We start from the raw sequence: 21,250 nt of genomic DNA, 5'->3' as shown, positions 1-21,250 counted from the left end.
ATGCAAACCCCTTTATTTCTTATACCATTCACTGAGTATTCAAGCTCACCCTCTCTATATATATGTAGGTGATGAGCAGGAAGGCGATGACGCCTAGGTGTGACTCGCAAGCTCGTTTTGGGTTTTTGTTTACGTCGGCTTAACTTGTTTACATGTCGGCAGTCTTGAAAACTATGCTTCTCGGCTTATAATGCTTGTAAATTACACATATCGGCTGAAGAAGCCTTTTGATCAAGATGTGCAATGTATTTTGTACTTTATTGTAATTATATTCAAGTTGTAATATTATGTAGAGTTGTATGCCATTCCATGTAACTTACGCACTGCTCTTATGGATCACTTGTATTTTTAAATTATTGCTTCCGCACTTGTGAGCCCCATATATAATTATACTCTGATTGTGTGTGGATTTTGAAGATTGGCCTTCGGTAATCCCAGATTACTGGCCATCACGGCACCAAACTACTAGGGGCGGCTTGGGGTCGTGACATGTGTAGTCCTAAGAAACATAATTAATGATGGAAGCAAATCGAATCAACGAGCTGAGGCAGATGAAGTTTATGATTCCATTACATCTTTTGAGTTTGTCTTCATCTTACATCTTATGAGAGATATCATGGAGATTACTGATGATCTTTGCCAAGCTTTGCAAAGCAAATCTCAAGATATATTAAATGCAATGCATTTGGTGTCTACAACGAAGATACTTATTCAAAAATTTAGAGAAGATGGATGGGTTCCATTGTTAGAGAAAATTAAATTATTTTCTAATGATCATGGTATACAGATTCCTGATATGAGTTGTCCTTATAAAGGAGGCCGAGGTCGGTCTCGTTTTGAAAGAGATCAGCTCACCATAGAACATCATTTTCGAGTTGATATTTTTATGGTTACAGTTGATTCTCAGTTACAAAAATTAAACAATAGGTTTAAGAAAGATGTAATAGAATTGCTTGTTCTTAGCTTAGCTTTGGATCCTAGGGATGGTTATAGATCATTCAACATTGAGGATATTTGCAAACTTGCAAATAAATTTTATCCCATGGATTTCTCCGAGCAAGAAAAATTACATTTGAAGTATCAGTTGGAAAACTATAAGCTTGATATTTCCATACTTCCCGAGTTTCAGAAGCTGTCAACCATTTCTGAGTTGTGTCAAATGTTGGCAAAAACAAAAAAGTCGACAAGTTATCCTCTTATTGATAGATTGATCCATCTTGTGTTGACTTTACCTGTTTCAACTGCTACATCGGAACGTGCATTTTCAGCTATGAAACTCGTTAAGTCTAAATTGCACAATAGGATGGAAGATGGTTTTCTGGCTAGTTACTTGATTACGTACACATTGCTCGAGGGTTTGATGTAGACTTTATCATCGATGCTTTTGATATTATGAAAGAGTGTCGAGCTCAATTGAAGATGCCTAATTTTAGTAAATAAATGCATGTATAAATAGTTACTACCTTTTGTAAGTGAATATGGGCAAAAAAATATTCTCAATTATATGATCATCTTTTGGTACTCAACTATGTTGACAAGGAATATATAGTTGAATATTTTATCGTAACATTATTGATTTTTTTCATACTAGTAGAAATTGGTATTGAATTTCAAATTTTATTGATTAGAGGTTAAACGTACTTTGGCCCCCAAAGTTATAATCGTAGATCCGTCCCTACGTGCAGAGGTGCCAAAAGTACAAGAAAGAGAAGCAGAGGAGGAGAGAGAAAGAAGGCGGCAGAGAGCAACAGGGACGTGGACAGGATAATCCAAGGTATTGCTATTCTAATCTAATAATTAAATTCACTTATCACTTTATTAAAATATTTAAATTAATTTTCTCTCTTATTTATTTTTTAATTATTAATTAATTATTTTAATGATATATTATTGAGTTTAAAAAGTAAATTTATGTATTATTTTTTAAAAAATAATTAAAAAAATAGCAAGAGAAATTAACTTTCTTATAGTAAATTTTTTAATATTTTTTGACTAAAATTTTTTGATGTTAAAATCGGCGGTAATGGTAGGGTGGTCAACCAAAAATAAGTCAAAAAGCCTCCACCTTGAAAAGTTAAAATCAACTACCATTTAATAATAAAAAAATTAGTGAAACATTCTTTTGCAATCGGTAAGATATTTTTTTATTAGCGGGGATTCCTCAATATTTTTATTGAGTAAATTTGACTCAGAGAAAAATTTATCTAAGTTAGAGAAATTTTAATTTTTAAATTCTTTTTATAAAAAAATTGTTTCTTTGAGCTAGGCAAAATTTATTTGAGTAGAATTTTTTCTGTGAAAATATTGATGAGACTTTTATCTTATAAAATCTAAACACTAGAAAATCGAAGACAACAAATTAATTAACTAGTTATTCTTAAAAATTTAAGATTTTAAAACTTCTAATTATAGTTTTAACTAGTCTAGTTTTATTTAAATTTTATTTTATTTAGTCTAATTTTTATTTGATTATTCTGTTTAAGTTAAAGGTTAAAATAATGAGTAAATTACAATTTGGGTTAAACAACATGAATAAAAATGTGATTTATTCCTTGTTTCATTTATGTAACAGTCAATTTTGAATAATTTTTAACGAGCTGAATGTTCGAGCTTAATTTTTAACAAGTTCGATCGAGTGAGTGAGTTTTTTTTCCTTAATTACCCAAGTAATTATATTGTTGAATTTAATGAATTTAGTGCTATTTTTTTTTTTTTTTTTCTCTCGCCCTTTTAGATACGAAGGTAGTGAGGAAGAGTCCGAGAGACAGGAACAACAACAGAGCAGCAAGCCATATGTGTTCGAGGACCACCATTTCGCTATCAAAACCGCGACTCAGCGCGGTAGAGTTCGGCTTCTACCCAAGTTCACCGAGAGGTCAAAGCTTCTTCGCGGCATTGAGAATTATCGCTTGGCGATTCTTGAAACCGAACCTCAGACCTTCCTAGTACCAAATCACTGGGATGCCGATGGCATATTCTTTGTTACACGAGGTATAGTTTTCTGTTTTCTAGTTAATTTTTTGTCCTTTTATAAAAAGACATGCAATTAGTGATTTTTTAATTTTTTTACTACAAATCTAAGTTCCCAAATAGTGAAATTTCTCTATTTTTTTGGGTATTAAAGTTTTAATTTAAAATTTCTATCAATTGTTTGTTTGTTTACAGGAGAAGGAAGTATAACTCTGGTTCATCAAGATAGGAGGGAGAGCTTCAATCTTCGATGTGGCGATATCTTGAGAATTCCGGCGGGGACTACTGTGTATTTGATCAATAAATCTAACAATGAGAAACTTGTCATCATGACACTCCTTCAGCCTGTATCCATTCCTGGTCATTTTGAGGTCAGTTTTGTCTTAAAGCTTTCAACTCTCCCATTAAAACAAATAAATAAAAATTGTCTACTTGTTGAAATTTATGTTTTCTCTTTGGGCAAGAATTGGTATTTATGCTTGTAAAACCATTGAAAATTTTAAATTTTTTCATATTTATTTCATTTAATCTACAATATTGCTATCAAGTTTGGAAAATATTTAAAACATAGTTCAAGAAATAAGCCTAGATAAAATTCATTATGGGTCCAACTAAGTGTTATTTTTTTAAAAAAAAATAAAAAATTCAGTCTCATTTATAACTATCCAATGTCCATTCTTGTAGCCCATAAATTAGTATAAAAATGTCATTGTCATATTATTTATTGTCTTGAATTATGAGTATTTATTTTTTCAATGGAAAATATTTTTTATTAAAACAAACGGTGTGTAAATCATAATACAATCTTTATAAATTTCATAGTAACCGAATCTCATGTACTGGAACTGTCATTTTTATTAATCTGGTTATGTTGATGTAGGGATCAATGACAGCTCCATACTACAACTCAAGGGCCGCAAAGATAGCTGTGGTGGCTAATGGGGAAGGATACTTTGAGATGGCATGTCCTCACTTGTCCTCTTCGGAGTTCGGTGGCGGCAGCAGCAGCAGCAGAGGATCGCACCCGCAGCAACGCAGGAGCAGTGGCCCAAGCTACCAGAAAGTGAGCGGCCGCCTGAGCCGTGGTGTGGTGTTTATCATTCCCCCCGGTCACCCAGTCATCACCGTCGCTTCCAAGAATCAAAATCTGCAAATTGTCTGCTTCGACGTCAATGCTCTGAACAATGAGAAATTCCCCCTTGCAGGTAATTAAAAATTTTCTCAGGCTTTCTCACTAATTGATATTTCTTCTTTTATTAATATTATGTACCTAAAAAATATTAGCAGTGGTTTATTCTTATGTTTTTAGTAATTTTTAAAAGAATTTGAAGTAATAAAATTTATGTCTTTAGAGCCGTCCATTTTTTAAATTTAAAAATTTTAAAACAAATTCTCTAAACACACACAAAAAAAAAAAAAAAAATGTTTTCTATGATTCTTTTTTTCCCCAATTTTTATGATTGTCTAATTTACCTGAATTTATAAAATAATTTTTTTTTTATTCAAAAGTAAACATTAATAAAAATGAATTAACTTACATATGTCATATATTAGTTGGGTTGGAGAGAATTCTAGTTCAAAATAGTTAGGCTTGTAAGATTTATCACAGTTCACTACTTCAATATTGAATTGTTAATTTTTTATGGTATTGTGTATGTATAAATGAGTCACACAACATTTGAACCGGACTTTTCTCAAATCGTAAATTAAATCACACAACTAAGCGGGCACCCACATATGTCCCGATTTCTATCTAGTTGATGATTTTCTCTCTATTTTCTTGCTGTTAACAAGTGTTTGGTTGGGGGTGTTGTTTTACACAGGAAGGAGGAACATAATCAATCAGTTATCGCCAGATGCTAAAGAGTTGGCATTTACTGCGCCGGCAAGAGAAGTGGATGAAGTGTTCAAAAATCAGGAGGACGAGTTCTTCTTCGAGGGGCCTCGCCAACAACACGAGCGCGAACACGAATACAAATACGAATACGAATACGAGGAGGGTCGTGCTTATGCTTAAAGCCTTGGACACAGAGGAGGTTAGTCAGAGGTAGAGGAAGAGCTTTGAGGAGGGGTTGTGAGCTATAGCTCCTACTCTTTATATATATATGGTTTTTTTGTTTGTTTTTGTTATTTATACATATGGTTTTGTTGGGATTACTACTGAGTGGTGAGTTTTTACTGTTTTATGCAAGTAAATGTAAATGTTATGTAAACAAGCTCTCAACATTATCATAAATAAAAATGCAGAGCTACTCCTTGCTAGTATTTTCTTTCTTCAATTTGCCTTCTCTCTATTTAGTGGTGACTATTCGTTCTCTTATTAATGAAAAAGAAAATTAAGAATCAGATTATTATCTACAGTTTTATGAAATTTGAAATTAATTCACACTACGAATCTTAGCTACACCATTTTTTAAATATGAGTTTTTGATCCTTAGTATTATTTTTCCTTGAATACCTCACCACTAATCTCTTGTTTGTTTTTAGATGATGAATCTCATCACTATTTTTTAAATATTTTTTTGATCTGAGTTTTTGTTTGTTTTTAGATGATGAATGGATAAGTTTCACTTCATATTTCATCTCTTCATACCTCTTTATGAGTTTTAATTCGAACTTACACTAATAATTAGAACTATCTATTTCTGCAATGAAGATTAATCATGAAAAAAATTAATTTAATCAAATAATTATAAATATGAGAATAAATCATATTTTATTTTATAAAATAGATGATTTAAATTTAGTTATATTTATCATTCATTTTATAAAATAAAATCGATTTATTTTTATATTTATAATTTTCTGATGAAATTAATTTTTTTATATGGATGACATTTATTGTGGAGTTTACAAAATGGAGATCATCGATGCAAATCTAAATTGAAAAGAAAAATATAAAATGATATAGATAGGATTTATCCTAGGAAAAATTAGTCTAAAGTCTTTCTCCCATTTTTAGTAATGGAAGACATCCACAATATTATTTTTTGATGTCTAAGGTCCGTCCATCTGTCACAGAGAAATTTAGCCCCCTTACCCAAAATAACCCCATTCCTCCACTCCCCAATGTACTCATTCCCATTCCTCCAAACATACCTACCATCACCGTCTTGCAAATTCGACCTCCATGAACCAACATAGACATCGCCATTAGCGTAGTGTTTCTCGTCGAAGCCGTGTTTGCGATCGGAGGACCAAGAACCGATGTGGGAGTCACTGTCGGAGCCAAAGAAGGTGCCGATGCCGTCCATTCGGCCAGCTTTGAAGTGGCCCTCGTAGGTGGCGCCGAAGGGCCAGGAGAAGCGCCCATGGCTGTTGGGTTTGCCTCGCTTCCACTCGCCTTCATACATGCAACCGTCGGACCACAGGTACTTGCCCTTGCCGTGGGGGACTTTTTATCAATTTGAGAAATTTTGGATGAAACAAGCCATACATGTGCAAGAAAGTGAGAATCTTCAGATTCTTGATGTAAGGATCTTTCTTATGGTTTAGAAATAATTTGTTTTAATCTACGTTTAATATATGATATTAGTTATTTGCAGGTTCGCAATTCTGAACTAACAAAAGTTAGCAGAACTGAATTTATGACTCCATCTGCATTTATATTTCCATATGAGAACCAGTTGTTCATGACATTCAAAAACAGGATGGTGGCTGTTTGGAACTTCCGTGAGGAGCTCCTAACTTCATTTGAGGATCACCTCTTGTGGCATCCTGATTGCAACACAAACAACATATACATCACAAGTGATTAGGATCTTATAATTTCCTACCGCAAAGCTGATTCAGATGATCCATTATCAGAAAGAAATGGTAAATCACGATCACCTGAACTGAATTTTCTCTAGGTTGAAACCAGAGAAATTCTCTGATTTTTTAACTGAATTTTCTCTGGGTTGGTCCAGAGAAATTCTTTGGTTTCGAGCTGGAACCTAGAATGCTTAATTTGTATAAAACCCAATGTTTGTGAAATCAAATTTTGAAGCCCTCTTGTTGAGAAGGAAAGCAATATTGATGCTGTTCGATTTCATCTCTCATTCTCTTCAGAGAAATTCTCATCTAGGGAAATTTGGGAATTTGTCTAGAGAGCCATAATTTGCTTGACACCAAGAGTGAAGGCAAGCAAAGCAGCAAATCACAGAGTTATTTGTGAGAAAATTAGAAAAAATTCAATCCTAGAGAAATTTCAAAACATAGAAAATCAAAAAAAATTGAACAAACCAGAGAAATTTGAAATTTCTCTGGGTGGAAATATCTCTAGGTTGAAATTTCTCTGGACAGAATTTCTCTGGAGCAGAATTTCTCTGGATCAAATTGAGGGACCTTAGACATTATGAAAATATTAGATGTCCTTTATACTATAAAGTCTTAATACTAGGGACCCTAAAAAAAAAAAAAACCCCTTTATCCCGATGAGAAATCCCATAGTTCTGTCCTGATTAACTCTAGTCTGTAATTGGTCAATCTCTAATTGGTCATTAAGAGCTTGTTTGACGTGAACTAAAATAGCATATATATATATATATATATATTTTTAATCTTTTTTGAGTTATATTACTTTCTACTATCTTTTTATACATTTTTTTTATAAAAATAAAATAAAAATTATTAATCTAACACATCCCAAACAACTACTACGATCTGTGGCTCCTGACATTTGTAAAATTAATGGTTTTTAAATTTGAAGTTGTTGATGTGAAATCTAAGAACTTTTCTAGTGTTGAACCTCTCTTGAACTTGAAATCTACCATTCATTTTTACGAAAATGTCATATAAATTAATAAATTTTAAAAAATTTATGCCATATAATGATGAAACTTTATAAATTAAAACAAAATTCATTCTAAACTTATAATAAGTGTCAAACCAATAACTACGAAAAATTTGTAGTCATTTTTTTTATCTGTACTGTAATATTACACTTAATTTTGATAATTTCATAACCCTCTCGCAAAGGGAATATATTTGAGAAATCATTATAAATTTATCTCCACTTACAAATTTTGTGACACCCACTCTTAAAAATAATATAAATTGAGTGCAGTCGAAACAACAACTTCGTTTAAAAAAAAAAAAAAAACCACACACACACACACAACAACTTCGTTTTAAGTTTATGCATTCATCATATCTTCACAAATGTGGAGTTGATATTATTTTTTAGTCATGCTAATGACAAGAATCAAATAATAATATAAAAATTAGAATTTCAACCCAAATTTTATATGTTCTTATAAATTTTTATGCAGTTCATAGATTTTTACATATAAAACATTTTAAGAAAATTACAAAAAAATAATATTAACACAATAATTGCAAAGTCATAGAAATAAATAATTTAATATATAAATTATTTGTAGTTTCATCAATTTGTAATTATTTTATGTTCATATTATTTTCACTTTATAAAAAGTCAGAAAATAAAAAATTTACTTTAAAAAGTTAGATTAAAATTTGATCTGATACGATGTACTCCAACGATGCCGGTCGTTCGACGAAGTGTCAAATTCATTCCAAAATCCGATTGTTCAGGAGATTGTCTGGCCAGTTGTTCACCCGGTCGTCCACCAACGGTCATCTCTAAAATTTGATGAAAAAATAAGCGCAGGCTTGATTTGATGAAAATGTTGGCTTTGTCTTTATTTGATATGAGTTTAATGACACGGTGATGTAGAACAAGTAGCCGAAGATTTCTTAGAACAATTGGACTGACAAAAGGCAAGAAAGATGTACAACAAAATTCTATAATTTTTATATTTCTTAATTTTATTATTTAGAATTAGATTTTTTACTAGGATTTTAAATAGTTTTGAATTTTTAATCTCTTAGGTTTCCTAGTTTCCTATTCTCTTAGGTTTTTTAATTTATGTTGATTTAAGTTTCCTAATTTATTTTGAAATTACTTTTCTTACAAGTATTAAGTTTAGTTTATTATTAATAAACCTACAAGCATATGTAATTCATTCATTCATTCAATAATATTTTAAAGAGCTTTTTTTTTTTTTTTTCTTGTGGATTCAAGGGTGTTTTTGTGGATTCAAGAATTCTCGTCTACTAGAACGATATCTAGTATTGTGTGATTGATACCACTGATACCACTTGATGCAGCAGAATAAATCACACGAGACTAAATATCGTTCTAGTATATGAGAATTCTTAAATCCACAAGAATACCCTTGAATCCATAAGGAAGATAGAAGAAAAGCTCTTTAAAATATTATTGAATGAAAGAATGAACTACATATGCTTGTAGGTTTATTTATAATAAACTAAATCTAATACTTGTAGGAAAAGTAATTCTAAAATAAACTAGGAAACTTAAATCAACACAAATTAAGAAACCTAAGAGAATAGGAAACTAGGAAACCTAAGAGACTAAAAATTCTAAACTATTTAAAATCCTAATAAAAAATCTAATTCTAAATAATAAAATTAAGAAATATAAAAATTATAGAATGTTGTTCTACATCTTTTTTGCCTTTTGTCGGTCCAATTGTTCCAAGAAATCGTCGGCTACTTGTTCTACATCAGTCCCTTCTTCTTGGAGAGAACTCGCCCTCGAGTTCGATTCTGGATAAAGGGGTTCTTCAGCATGATACTCATATAAATCAGCTACATTAAAAGTTTTGGAAATCTTCATGTCGTCTGGTAACTCAATCACATAAACATTGTCATTGATTTTCTTCAACACCTTATATGGACCATACTTGCAAGGCTTCAATTTGTTGTATATGCTGATTGGAAATTTGTCTTTGCACAAAAACACCATTACTGAATCTTCTTCCTTGAATAGTTCGGAGCGCCGATGGTTATCTGCGGCTGCCTTATATTTGGTATTTGTTTCCTCCCGCTTCTATCGTACTTCTTCTTGTACTGTTTGGGCTTGTTTGCCATGGTTTCAGCAATAGTACTCACTCTTGGACCCCGAGGCAAACGGAGCAAATCAACTGCATGTTTAGGAGGCGTGACATACACCATAGAGAATGGTGACTTTCCTGTGGCACTGTGAACTGTGCTATTATATGCAAATTCTGCTTGAGGCAAAACAAGATCCCATTGCTTTGGTTTGTCTCCACAAATGCTGCGAACCAAATTGCCCAAAGTCCTATTAGTCAAAAATCTAATTCTAAATAATAAAATTAAAAAATATAAAAATTATAGAATTTTGTTCTACATCTTTCTTGCCTTTTGTCTGTCCAATTGTTCCAAGAAATCTTCGGCTACTTGTTCTACATCACACTGTTGGAATAAAAAAAGTAAGTATTTTTTACCAAATTCAAATTTGATGAAATATTTGAGTAAAGGTTAGTAGTATCATTTTTGTACTTGGCAACACCATAAATAAGCTGCTTGTTGACTTATTTCTACCACATCACCTCTTTACTATTCTGCACGTCTTTTTGTAATAAACAAAAAAGTCAATTTATAAGTTATACCCAAAGGTATTGCTGCAAACAAAAAAAATTATGTGGTGGTCTTTGGCCAAATTTACATAACGTACCAATTAAATATTATTTGTTAAAATTGTGATATTTTAATAATTTTTGTTAAAATTTTAAGAGATAATTTGACAAATGTTAAGTGATAAATAGTGTGAAATATTATTCGTGAACGAGTTTAGATTATCTCAAATTGGCCATCTAATTTCCCATTTTGAGGGTGACTTCAGTGATTTGAAGCGTATATTTTTTAGAACTCATTAAGTAGAATATTCATACCAAAAAAAAATAAGATTGTTAAATATTGATAATTATATGTTTAAATCACGTTTGTTTTAAAAAATAAATAATAATTATAATTTCAAGAACAATCATTCATTTTTTGTATACAAATTTTATTAAAATATATAACTATTAATATCTAGCCAGCTTGATTTTTTACATAAACATTTCACTTTCCTCCAAAATAAATCAATTAAATTCAAACAAACACAAAAGAGGGTGTTTGGTGGAAATTATGAAAATAAATAACTTACTTTTATATGAAAAGTTATATTAAACTATTAGATACAACTACTTATATCTAATCAGACGGGAATAATTTAAATAAACTAATAAAAACCAAACACTGACGTATTGCCGCAGGTGGCATCTTTGTTGTATTACTTTGAATGGAGTGGTGTATATAAGCTTATTTTGGGAAGATGATAAAAAGTGGTTTTTTGATTTTTAATCAAGTTTTGATTTTTTTAGATAAATGATTTGGGAAGTTGGTAAAAAGTAACTTTTGACTTTTTTGATTAATGTTTTTTTATGATGTCAAATCATAATAAAATGACCAAACTACCTCTATTTATTTAAAATCTTTACGATTTCACCTATGTAATACATTTTGACCTATAAGGGTAAAATTGTAATTTCACCGTTGGTTAAAAACCAACTTCCCAAATGAAAAAAAAGACAAAAAAATTAACTTTTAACTTTTACTACAAACAAAAAAAATGACTTTTAGCTAACTTTCCAAAATAGTCCATAAAAACATTGATTGATTGATTGATGACGCGCTTTTTACACTTCAAAATATGGCACTGGCTCTTTTAAAAAACAACAAATTGGTTATTTGGAGTTAATTGGGAGGCGGTTTGTCGTTAAAGAACCGAACCAAGTTACGCATTTTTGCTTTTAGTTAGTTGATGAGAAACGTCACTGGTCCCACAGTACCCTATATATACCTCCCTGCCGCCTAGCACTCCTCAACTACTCTCTTCACGGCTTTTCGCTCCTTCAACCCCTCTCTCTCTCCCTCAAACCCTAGCAACAATGCCGGTGAAACGCTCTCGAATCGGCGAGTCTTCAAGCTTCGGACCAACAGGTATGGTTTCGCCGCCGGTTCAATCACCCTCAGGTCCTCCCTCCTCGGCGGAATCGCGACCGAGGATTCTGACGCCATCGTCTCCAGTTCAGGAGAGTGGTGGTGTTGCGTGTAAAACAGAGCCGATTGAAGGATTTCTGGAGAAATGTTACTATTGCAAGAAGAAGATCCGTGAGAATGCTGAAGTCTTCATGTATAGGTATCGTTTTCTATATCTATTGTTAGCTTAAGTTTATTTAATTGTATCAATTTGTGTTTTCTTCTTGAATTTTTTCATGTTCCATTTATTTTGTTTTCTTTAATTATTGGATTTTTGCTCGTTTTGAGATTGATGTCAATGTTCTGGACTCATTGTTTATATCGTTTGGTCTTGAAATTTTTTGTACAGTACTTGTTTCAGGATTTATATCACCTGCTCTGCTCTGTTCAAATTTTAGGCTCTGTTTGGTTAGGGTTTCAAATTATAGTTTTACCCATTGATTTGAGTGTATTGTTTGTTTTGAGCTTTCAAATCGTAATTCTATACTCATTTCTCAAAACTCAATTCAAAACACAATCATTATTTTTCAAAACTCATAACCAAACACATAATTCAAAATTTTTTTCAAAACTCAATTCAAATCAATATTTTAATTTTTTAAATATTTAAATATTTTAATTTTGTTAAGATTTTAATTTTTTTAATATTTAAATATGTTACGATTTTTTTAATTTTTTAATTTTTTGAATATTTTTAAATTTTAAAATATTTTATAAAAATAAATTCAAACTTCATTTTATAAAAATATTTTTAAATATTTTAGTTTTTTGTTATGTATTTTGTTACGATTTGAGTATAGAGTTGTGAAAGTAGTATGGAGTTTCGAGTTATGTGTTTGGTTATGAGTTTTAAAAATAATTTCTTAATTGAGTTTTGTTTTATGTGTTTGGTTACGATTTGAGTGTAGAGTTATTTTTAAATTTAAAATATTAACATTTTAAATTATTTAAATTTTTTGAATATTTAAATTATTTAAATTTTTATGATTTAAATTTTTTAAATATTTATTTTAATTTTTTACTTATTAAATTTTTTAGATTATTTAAATAATTTAAATATTTATGATTTAAATTTCTTGAATATTTATTTTGAAAAAAAAAATTATTTCCTTTGTAGTATTTTTAATTAAAAAATTGATTAATATTATTTTCTGTTAATAATAAATTTTTTTAATTGAATTTTAAAAAGAGTTTGGTTATAAGTGTTGATTAGAATTTTCAATAATGTAAAAAGAGTGTATTTTGTTATGAGTTATAACAATTTGAATTAAGTTTTAAAATTTTTTTCCAAAACTCATAACCAAACAAATTTTCTTACTTCACATGTCAAATCAAACTTTCAAAACTCAATTCCACACTCAATTCAAAACTCAATTCAACACTCTCTTCAAAAACCATAACCAAACAAATTTTCTACACTCAAATCATAATTTCACAACTCACAAACTCAAAATACAACTCATACTCTCAAATCATATTTACAAAACTCTACCAAACGCAACCTTAATATCTCGTTTAATTTTTGCGTTTTCTGTGTTCTTCCTTGTCAAATGGATTAAAGATTTGTTTAGTTGTAAATATGTATATCAGTTTTATTATCATTTTATCTTGAAAAAATTAATATAGTGCTTTCTCCTTGGAACAAACTAAAATCCTCAATTTTTAATTTGTACAAATTAAGCACACAATTCCCCTTCACTGCCAATGTACGTCCCCATTCCCCTATGAAGCGACTAACCCTCCGATATTGTCCGTTTTGGAGTTAGGCAGCTAGCTAACCCCCTCAAGGCTTTAAACGGCCTCATACTAGTCTAAGGGAGTTAGTCCACTTATGTAGTGAAGCTGTGATCTTTCACATAGCGATGTGGGATGCGTGAATTTTGCCAAGTACACCCACATAACGGAGTTCCCACGGATGGCGCCAAATCCTCAACTAGCACGATATTGTCCGTTTTGGAGCTAGGACATTTCAGCTAGCTAACCCCTCACTGCTTTAAAAGGCCTCATACTAGTTTAAGGGAGTGAGTCCACTTACATAGTGGAGTTATAATCTCTCACAGAGCGATGTGGGATGTGTGGACTTTGCTGAGTACACCCATATAACTCCCCAGTTGACTGGCTGCCTTAGCAAGGAGTTCCCACAGACGGCACCAAATGAATCGGTTAACCCTCCCCGACTAGGATGATTTTGTTCGCTTTGGAGTTAGGCAATTTTAGCTAGCTAATCCCTCACGGCTTTAAAAAGCCTGATATTAGTCTAAGGGAGTTAGTCCACTTATGTAGTGGACCTGTGATCTTTCACAGAGCGACGTGGGATGTGTGGACTTTGCCAAGTACACCCACACCCTACACTGCTCCACTGCCTCATTCCCTTTCCTCAGCCATTGGCCCTTCCTCTGCCATCGCCCGTCCGCTTTGCCCCCTTCAATGCCTCCTCTCCCCCACTCCTCTTTGACGATGTGGTTCCATCTCCAACCAAACCAAATTTGCAGATGGAAGGTGAAATTGACAACTTTTCCTCCATCTTTGACTAACCAACGAAATGATACAGGTCTAATTTTGTTGTCTTTGATATCTGTCCAATTGCTAATGCTTTGATTTAGTTTCTGCCATTTACAGACCAGCCAACATCTCCGACCAGCCGACGAACATAATGGCTTTGATTTGGCCTCTGCAATTTTTAGGTTCTGAGATTGTAAGGTTTTTTTTATTTTGGGTGGTGGGGAGGGGTTGTGAGGTTTGATTGGTTTTGATGGTGGCTGATTTAGCTTTAATTTGGTGATTGTGGGGTTTCTATGTGGGTAAAGGAAGGGGGTGGTTGGTCGTGGGATAGTGGTGGGGAGGGTTTATGAGGTTTTAGTGTTTTGGGGTGGTGAAGGTGATGCATTGGTGGGAGATGATAGTGGTGATGGCGGTGGAACGGCTGTCGGTGGCTGGGCTGTTGTGAGACGTGGTGGTGGTGATGGTGATGGTGGTGGAAGAGGTTGGAATTGATTGAAGAACCCTTTATAATTATAATTAACATAACAAATGGTTGGAATTGTGTGCCATTTTAAAGTTCAATGTTTAATTTGTATTTGTATGAGTTAAAAACACGGGGGACTAATTTGTTAAACCATGTTTTTTTTTTTAATCTTTATTTATGCTCCCATAGCCAAATAGGTATTTCCCAAAATTGGCACCTTGAGAAAATTTCTTAAATTATCCAAAAAATAATAACAAATAAAAATAATAGATTTTTTTTTTTAATTTTTTTTTTTAATGTAGATCTAGTTGAAAATGTTAACATTTGCTTCAATTTAATTTTCCTCCTTCTAAAAGATAAACTTGACAAATTTCAACAACAACGAACATATTATTTAGGCCAACATGTTTCGATTAATGTAACTTGGTGTTTTAGTCAATTTTGTTCATTTATGACATCACATGTTGGATATCCTTTATATGATTATTTAGTTAAGCTGGTATTGAATATCCTATTGGCCTTCCCTTATCTATGATTATCTTAGTTGTATCCAATTTTTGTTGTAATTTCTATTTCATATGATTGTTAATTATTAGTCATTTGTTAGATCAGCTAATTGAAAATGTGATTCATGCATAATTTGAGAGTCAAGTGAAATTTTTATTTTTTTATTTTCACCCTTTTATCTTTATTCTTCTGCTTAAGTTTACAACACTATTACAACATCTATGAAGCATGGGTACTTTGACAAATATGTCGCACCCGTACCGAGTACTTACCCATATTGGTACTTTGCATTGCATGCTACTTCTGCCTACACGAAACATATACCCACATTTTTCTTCTTAATTTTTACTGTACCTCAGAGGTACCTATTATATACCTAAACCATACCTCAACCAGAATAGTAATTCCTTCTACATTGAACTTTTGCTTTATATGCTTAGCATGATTTTAAAATTAAGTTTTAGTTTGTAAATTTTTCAAGATATTTAACCTTTGTTTGTATCTTATTTTTGGCATTAAATGTGAATTGTGTTTGATCTTAACCAACTAAACCATTTAACTAAATTTTGCATTATTCTAAGTTTAAAACAATTATTTTTTATGAATATACCCATCTTGTTCCCGTAGCCTACTTTTTTAGATATTACCGTATTGACATCGTTGTATATTGTATCCGTACCCGTACCCGTACCCATACCCATACTTGTGCTTCATAGTTCAACATTAATAGACTTAAACTGAGACTTGATGATGTGATGCAGCTACTTGCGTGCATTTTGTACTGTTGAATGCCGTGATCAGCAAATTGCCATGGACCATGAGACGGAGAAGGCGTCTGGCTTATCAAAAGGAATGCAACTTTGTCCCACAGGATGAAATACATGGCTAAGGTTGTGTACCAACTGTGGCGGTGCATGCTGTCAGGTTTTTGAGATTGGCTTGCATTTTGGCACAAAAATGGTTGTACTTTACATTTAGTTTTTCATGGTTGACGTCAGTGGGTTTGTACAGTTGCAATAGTTTGTTTTGAAATGAAAGAACAATGTTTTTGAATTCAATCCTTCAACCTGTACTAAATTTCAGCTTTTAATAGGGAATCTAATATTGTGTATTGAATATCTAATATGATAATTCTCATATCTGCTTATGATTTTACTATCAATTGTCAAATATACTAAAGTCATACTGAAGTTTGTTATGAACTTGTGCATATGCTTTATATATTCCAGATTTTGTTAAAATTAATCTTGCTGGAGGATGTACTTGCTGGAGTAAGTCAATAAAGACTTTATTGGTGTTTCTTTTTTGAGTTGTTTAGATTTTTTGGCAGGTAACTAATGCAACCTTTCCTTTGAGTTTCTTAACTTTATTCACATTTCAGCCTTTCTTTTTTATTTATTTTTATTTTTATTTTTTTGTGATTCTTGTAAATAGATAGATGTCTATATTTGAGGTGAAACGTGGATGCAATGTAGTTTTGTATTTTAAATTTTTATTTATTTTTATTTTTTATTCACGCTTTCACTAGCTGATTGATCTATTTGGTTTATAACTGTTTTACCTTACTCAGAAGGAGAAACACACCTCTTGATCCAGTTGATAAATTTAAAGCATAACCACTAAGTTTATCAACTGTTGATAACCACCAGCTTATTAAATGGATGTGGAAATAAGGACTTTTTATTTCATAAGAGGTGTGTTTCACTAGGTTATTATCAACTGTAGTGGTTAATTAAAGAGGTGTTTTTCACTAGCCAATCAAAGACTTTTTATTTCATAAAAATAAAAATAGTATGCTATTCAAACAAAAAATTCATATATAATTTTCATAAATAATGATATGACTTATTGTGGACCTTTCACTTCAAAACAAAACTCTATTGAAGATGGTTTTATTTACAATAATGGCATTGCCATATCATTCTTGTCACGTTTTTTGTATGAATTTAATTTTCAATACCTTGACAATTATTGTATTTTAAACATTGTATGTATTTTTATATGTATATAAATATATAGAATTGGTATATCATATTAGATAAAATGAATCTTATGATTCGTGATTCGATTTGCAATTTGACAACTATGGTTGGATAAATCATTTTTGGATGATTTATGGATGTTTAGCTGAACGAATCTCTTGAAAACTATGGTTGGAAAGATCATTTTTGGATGATTTATGAATGTTTAGCTGAACAAATCTCTTGAACTTGCACATTTGTAGTAATTTTGTGTTTTAAATGAAGTATCAGAACACAACGAGAAATTGGACATTTTGTCATGTTGAATGGATGTGGAATTAATGGAAGGTTTTGATGTATGAAGCTGGCTAAAATCACATGGCGTCCCACTTCTACTCTTGGACTAGTTCCAAACATGATCCCTAATGTTGTGTTTGGTTAGGAGATTTGGAGAGGGATTTGGAAAGGAAAAGAGAAAAAGTGTGTGAAACTAGGTGAAATGTAGGTATATTTTATTTACATTTCACCTAACTTTTTCCTTTTCCTTTTCAAATCTCTCATCAAATTTCTCAACCAAACACAGCGTAAATGATTCTTTTATTTCAAGGGCTGAGCTGCACGCTGGATCAGCCATTCTTTTTGTTAAATTGACTAGATAAGTGACTAGATATTGTTGTTTTGCTGTGTCATTTATATGTACAGTGTTTCTTAGCCAAAATAATAATCTACACGAATATATAATTTGGTGTCTCCCTGTTTCTGAATTTCTGTAGGTTTTTTACATACCAAGTTATTCAAAACACATTGGTTGTATATAATTCAGTTGATGAAATCTTTTGTTATATTTAAGGGTAAATAGGAAACGCGCAGTTTGCGATAAGTCATGTCTTAACTGATTTGGTTTCTGAAATTATCACTTTGAGAAATGTTAGCTTGCATTTATGATTATTGTCCCTTGGTTATACATTTTTACTATTCAGATTATTTTAGTCTTCTTTAATTGAGAAGGAAAACTTGAGAAACCACATTTTTTTACATTAACTCGACATAGTTGTGGCATTCCTTTATTTTTGAGGCGTTTCTAATGAACCAATTGGAGCATGTAGTATTCTTGCTGAAACTAGTAGTAGCAAGTGAAAATCTTTGCAAATGCAATAGGAGTAACTCCATGTTGGTTAATGTCCTTGAATATGTTGTATCATGTTATATTCATTTTTCATTGGCTATTGTTTTTCTCACATATAAAGCTGTAGCACCATTTTATAAGTTATTACCAATATTTATGTTTTCAGACCTATCTCAAGTAGGCTAACTAATGGATGTGGTTTTAAACTATTCTATAATCTTTAGTTTGTGGTCACTTCAATATCAACCTTTCTTGATGGCTCTTATATGTTATTTAGGTTATTCCATTCCATTGCAGCTCAAACCTTCTGATGAATTACCTGGATTTCTCCACGCAAAGCTCAAAGAAAACATAGCACATCTGGAGTTTTTGTTTAATTTACTAAAAAAAATAAAAATAAAATAAAAAAACTATTTTAGGTGTCATAAAGAGCAAGAAGATATCCTCAACGATAATCTATCCACTGTGTCAGGCAATACATGAAACTGGAAATGTGTGTTTCTGACCAGAATGTTGGTTTAACCCATCAGACTCGAGGCTGTGATTTTATTTCAATTTCGATGGAATTTTATCTCTCTCTCTGTCTGTCTGGATAGGTGGGTAACAGAATATACATAAAATAACGTCCAATTAGTATACATTAACGTGTGTTTTGGGAGAGGAACACACATTAACAAAGTATACATCCATAAATATATTTAGATATCTATATATATCAGTATCACCATGTTCTTGCTGCATTTGGTTACTTATTAATTAACATTTCATGTTGGAAAGTCAGTTTCTTGCAACATATAGTAACGCTATAGATCACCCTTTTCGTACCATTCACATGTTGCAATTTTCTTTGCTGAAACATTAACTGGTTTTTATAGAAAATGGTATGTACAGCTGATAAAATCAGTTTAACAATTTTGATAGCTATTATTCATCAGCTGTTAAAATAATTTGGTTCTTTTGTTGAATCAGTGCAGTAGTGGACTGGATTTAAATGCATCACTTCTACTTTTCATGGATTAATGTTCACAAATATTTTGCCTCAATTCTGTACATAATGTGCTCTCTGGGTATCTAGTTGTTGGCTGCACCTTTATTTTTGAAGAATCTACTGGCTTTGATTTGAATAATTGTTGTTGACTGCGGATAGATTTATTTATTTTTTATACTACCTACTAGTGTTCATCAAATAAATATAAGGTATAAGTGGAAAATGTTGAATCTAATTGCAAATGAGTGGGACCTTATTAAAACTGTGCCCAGTGCAAGTGACGACATATTTTTCAAATAGTTTCTACTGATTTGTAATTAGTTTCCAAATTTTCCACTGATATTTTCCCTCAAATATATGACCTGGTTACTTCTTGTAGCCTGCTGCTGTATGCCTTTCAATCTCTCATGTATAGTTTCTTGTCATCTTGATGTTTCTTTGGTGCATTCAAGCTTCTTGAAAATTGCATTGTTGTCAACCAGATCAACTGTTGTTTTAGGTTTTATGACATACTAGTGTTGATATGCTGTTGGTAGTGATTTACATCTATCGGGCCATTTTTGCATAGAAATAATCTTTGTAATAAGCTCTGTTAGTTCGTTTTGTTCAGTATTGTTGGCATTTTCCATGTTTGGTTTGCAAAGGACATGATGTATTGGCATGAATTGAATTCCCCTTCTCTTATTCAGTGGAGTTGCTTTCTGTGTAAATAAAATAAATTCAAACTAATTCAAACAAAATAAATAAATAACATACCGAATTTATTTATCGAACCGAATTAAAATTCAAAATACTAAGTCGAGTGTGTGACACTCTGTCCTTAAGACAGATTCGCCCTGTTACGGTACTTACGGTTGAGTGGCGTCTATCTCCTAGGATACAATGATCTTCACAAATTGTAGTAGTACTCCAAACGATTTGTTCGCCGAACCAAACCTGTGTTCTAACTCTCTGAATATTTATTCTAAAACTAAAATGAAGAATAATGCAAAAGTAGAAAAATCTAGACAGCAATGAGACCAAAATTAGACTGATTTTCGGATAGAAAATCTATATCCAAGACTGCTGGAATTGATGGTATTTATAAGTAGCAAATAGTCCCGAACAGGTATCAATCTAAAGGCAAAAGGTGTACAATCAAATTGAACAGGTGCCACATGATTTGTTCGTTGCTGACCGTTTGCATCTTTGAACATATTTTCAAATTGCTTTGAAAATAGCACCGTAGGTGGAATAGTGAAAGGAACTATTGGGATATATATATATATATATTAAACTATTTGAATAGTTTAATAAATAATGGAAGATGTACAAATTTTAAGAAACCACTAAGGAACCAAAATTAAATTTAGAATTAAATTAAATTTCCACAATTACAAACTTTAGGAAACCATTTAGGAACCAAAAATTTGAATTTAGAATTAAATTAAATTCTCACAATAATTTTTATTGAAAAAATTCAAATGAATTTTATCTAAAAAATTAATGGTAGACCCAAAAACGACGTTAACTTCCCATTCACTCATAAATGGTTTGACGTTCCGTCTTCACCGTGTGACTTGCCACGCGACAAGGAACACTTCACCTCTTCGGACCCACCCCAAAAAACATTTGGGGCCCACTCAATTTTGGGCTCAAAGTCGACCCAAAATATGCCTATATTAACCATTTCTCCAACAGCTTAGACTCCTGCAATGGTTGTAACCGTCCAGGAAAGCTCTCATGGTGAATTCAATCAGTTTTCTTTTGTTATTTTCACACCATGTAGATTGAGATTTATCGTGTGTCTAATTGTTACATGTCTGCTGTTTTCACATATGGCGATCATCTAAGGGGGCGATGCAATGGAAATCATTGGATGATGTGCCTCGTAGTGTAGT

The 21,250-nt window shown here is 31.8% G+C and overlaps 1 protein-coding gene across 1 annotated transcript; it reads left to right on the top strand.

Moving 5' to 3' along the window:
• The first annotated feature begins 11,540 nt into the window (after positions 1-11,540).
• On the top strand, positions 11,541-16,493 carry LOC145804706 (FCS-Like Zinc finger 5-like). Its single transcript, XM_082899554.1, has 2 exons — positions 11,541-11,983; positions 16,057-16,493. Exons 1-2 carry the CDS (start codon positions 11,733-11,735, stop codon positions 16,169-16,171), a joined length of 366 nt encoding a protein of 121 aa, XP_082755680.1. The 5' UTR covers positions 11,541-11,732; the 3' UTR covers positions 16,172-16,493.
• Positions 16,494-21,250: the final 4,757 nt, after the last annotated feature.

Source organism: Camellia sinensis, chromosome 12, assembly GCF_055761805.1.
Source record: "Camellia sinensis isolate YWXY chromosome 12, ASM5576180v1, whole genome shotgun sequence".
NCBI classification, from domain to species: Eukaryota; Viridiplantae; Streptophyta; class Magnoliopsida; order Ericales; family Theaceae; genus Camellia; species Camellia sinensis.
The sequence above is the reverse complement of the archived record's forward strand: the minus strand, read 5'-3'. Positions and strand labels throughout refer to the sequence as shown.

Coding starts and splice junctions, on each gene's coding strand:
- LOC145804706 (XM_082899554.1), top strand. CDS start 11,733: ATGCCGGTGAAACGCTCTCGAATCGGCGAGTCTTCAAGCTTCGGACCA. Junction 11,984..16,056: donor GCTGAAGTCTTCATGTATAG/GTATCGTTTTCT, acceptor GATGTGATGCAG/CTACTTGCGTGCATTTTGTA.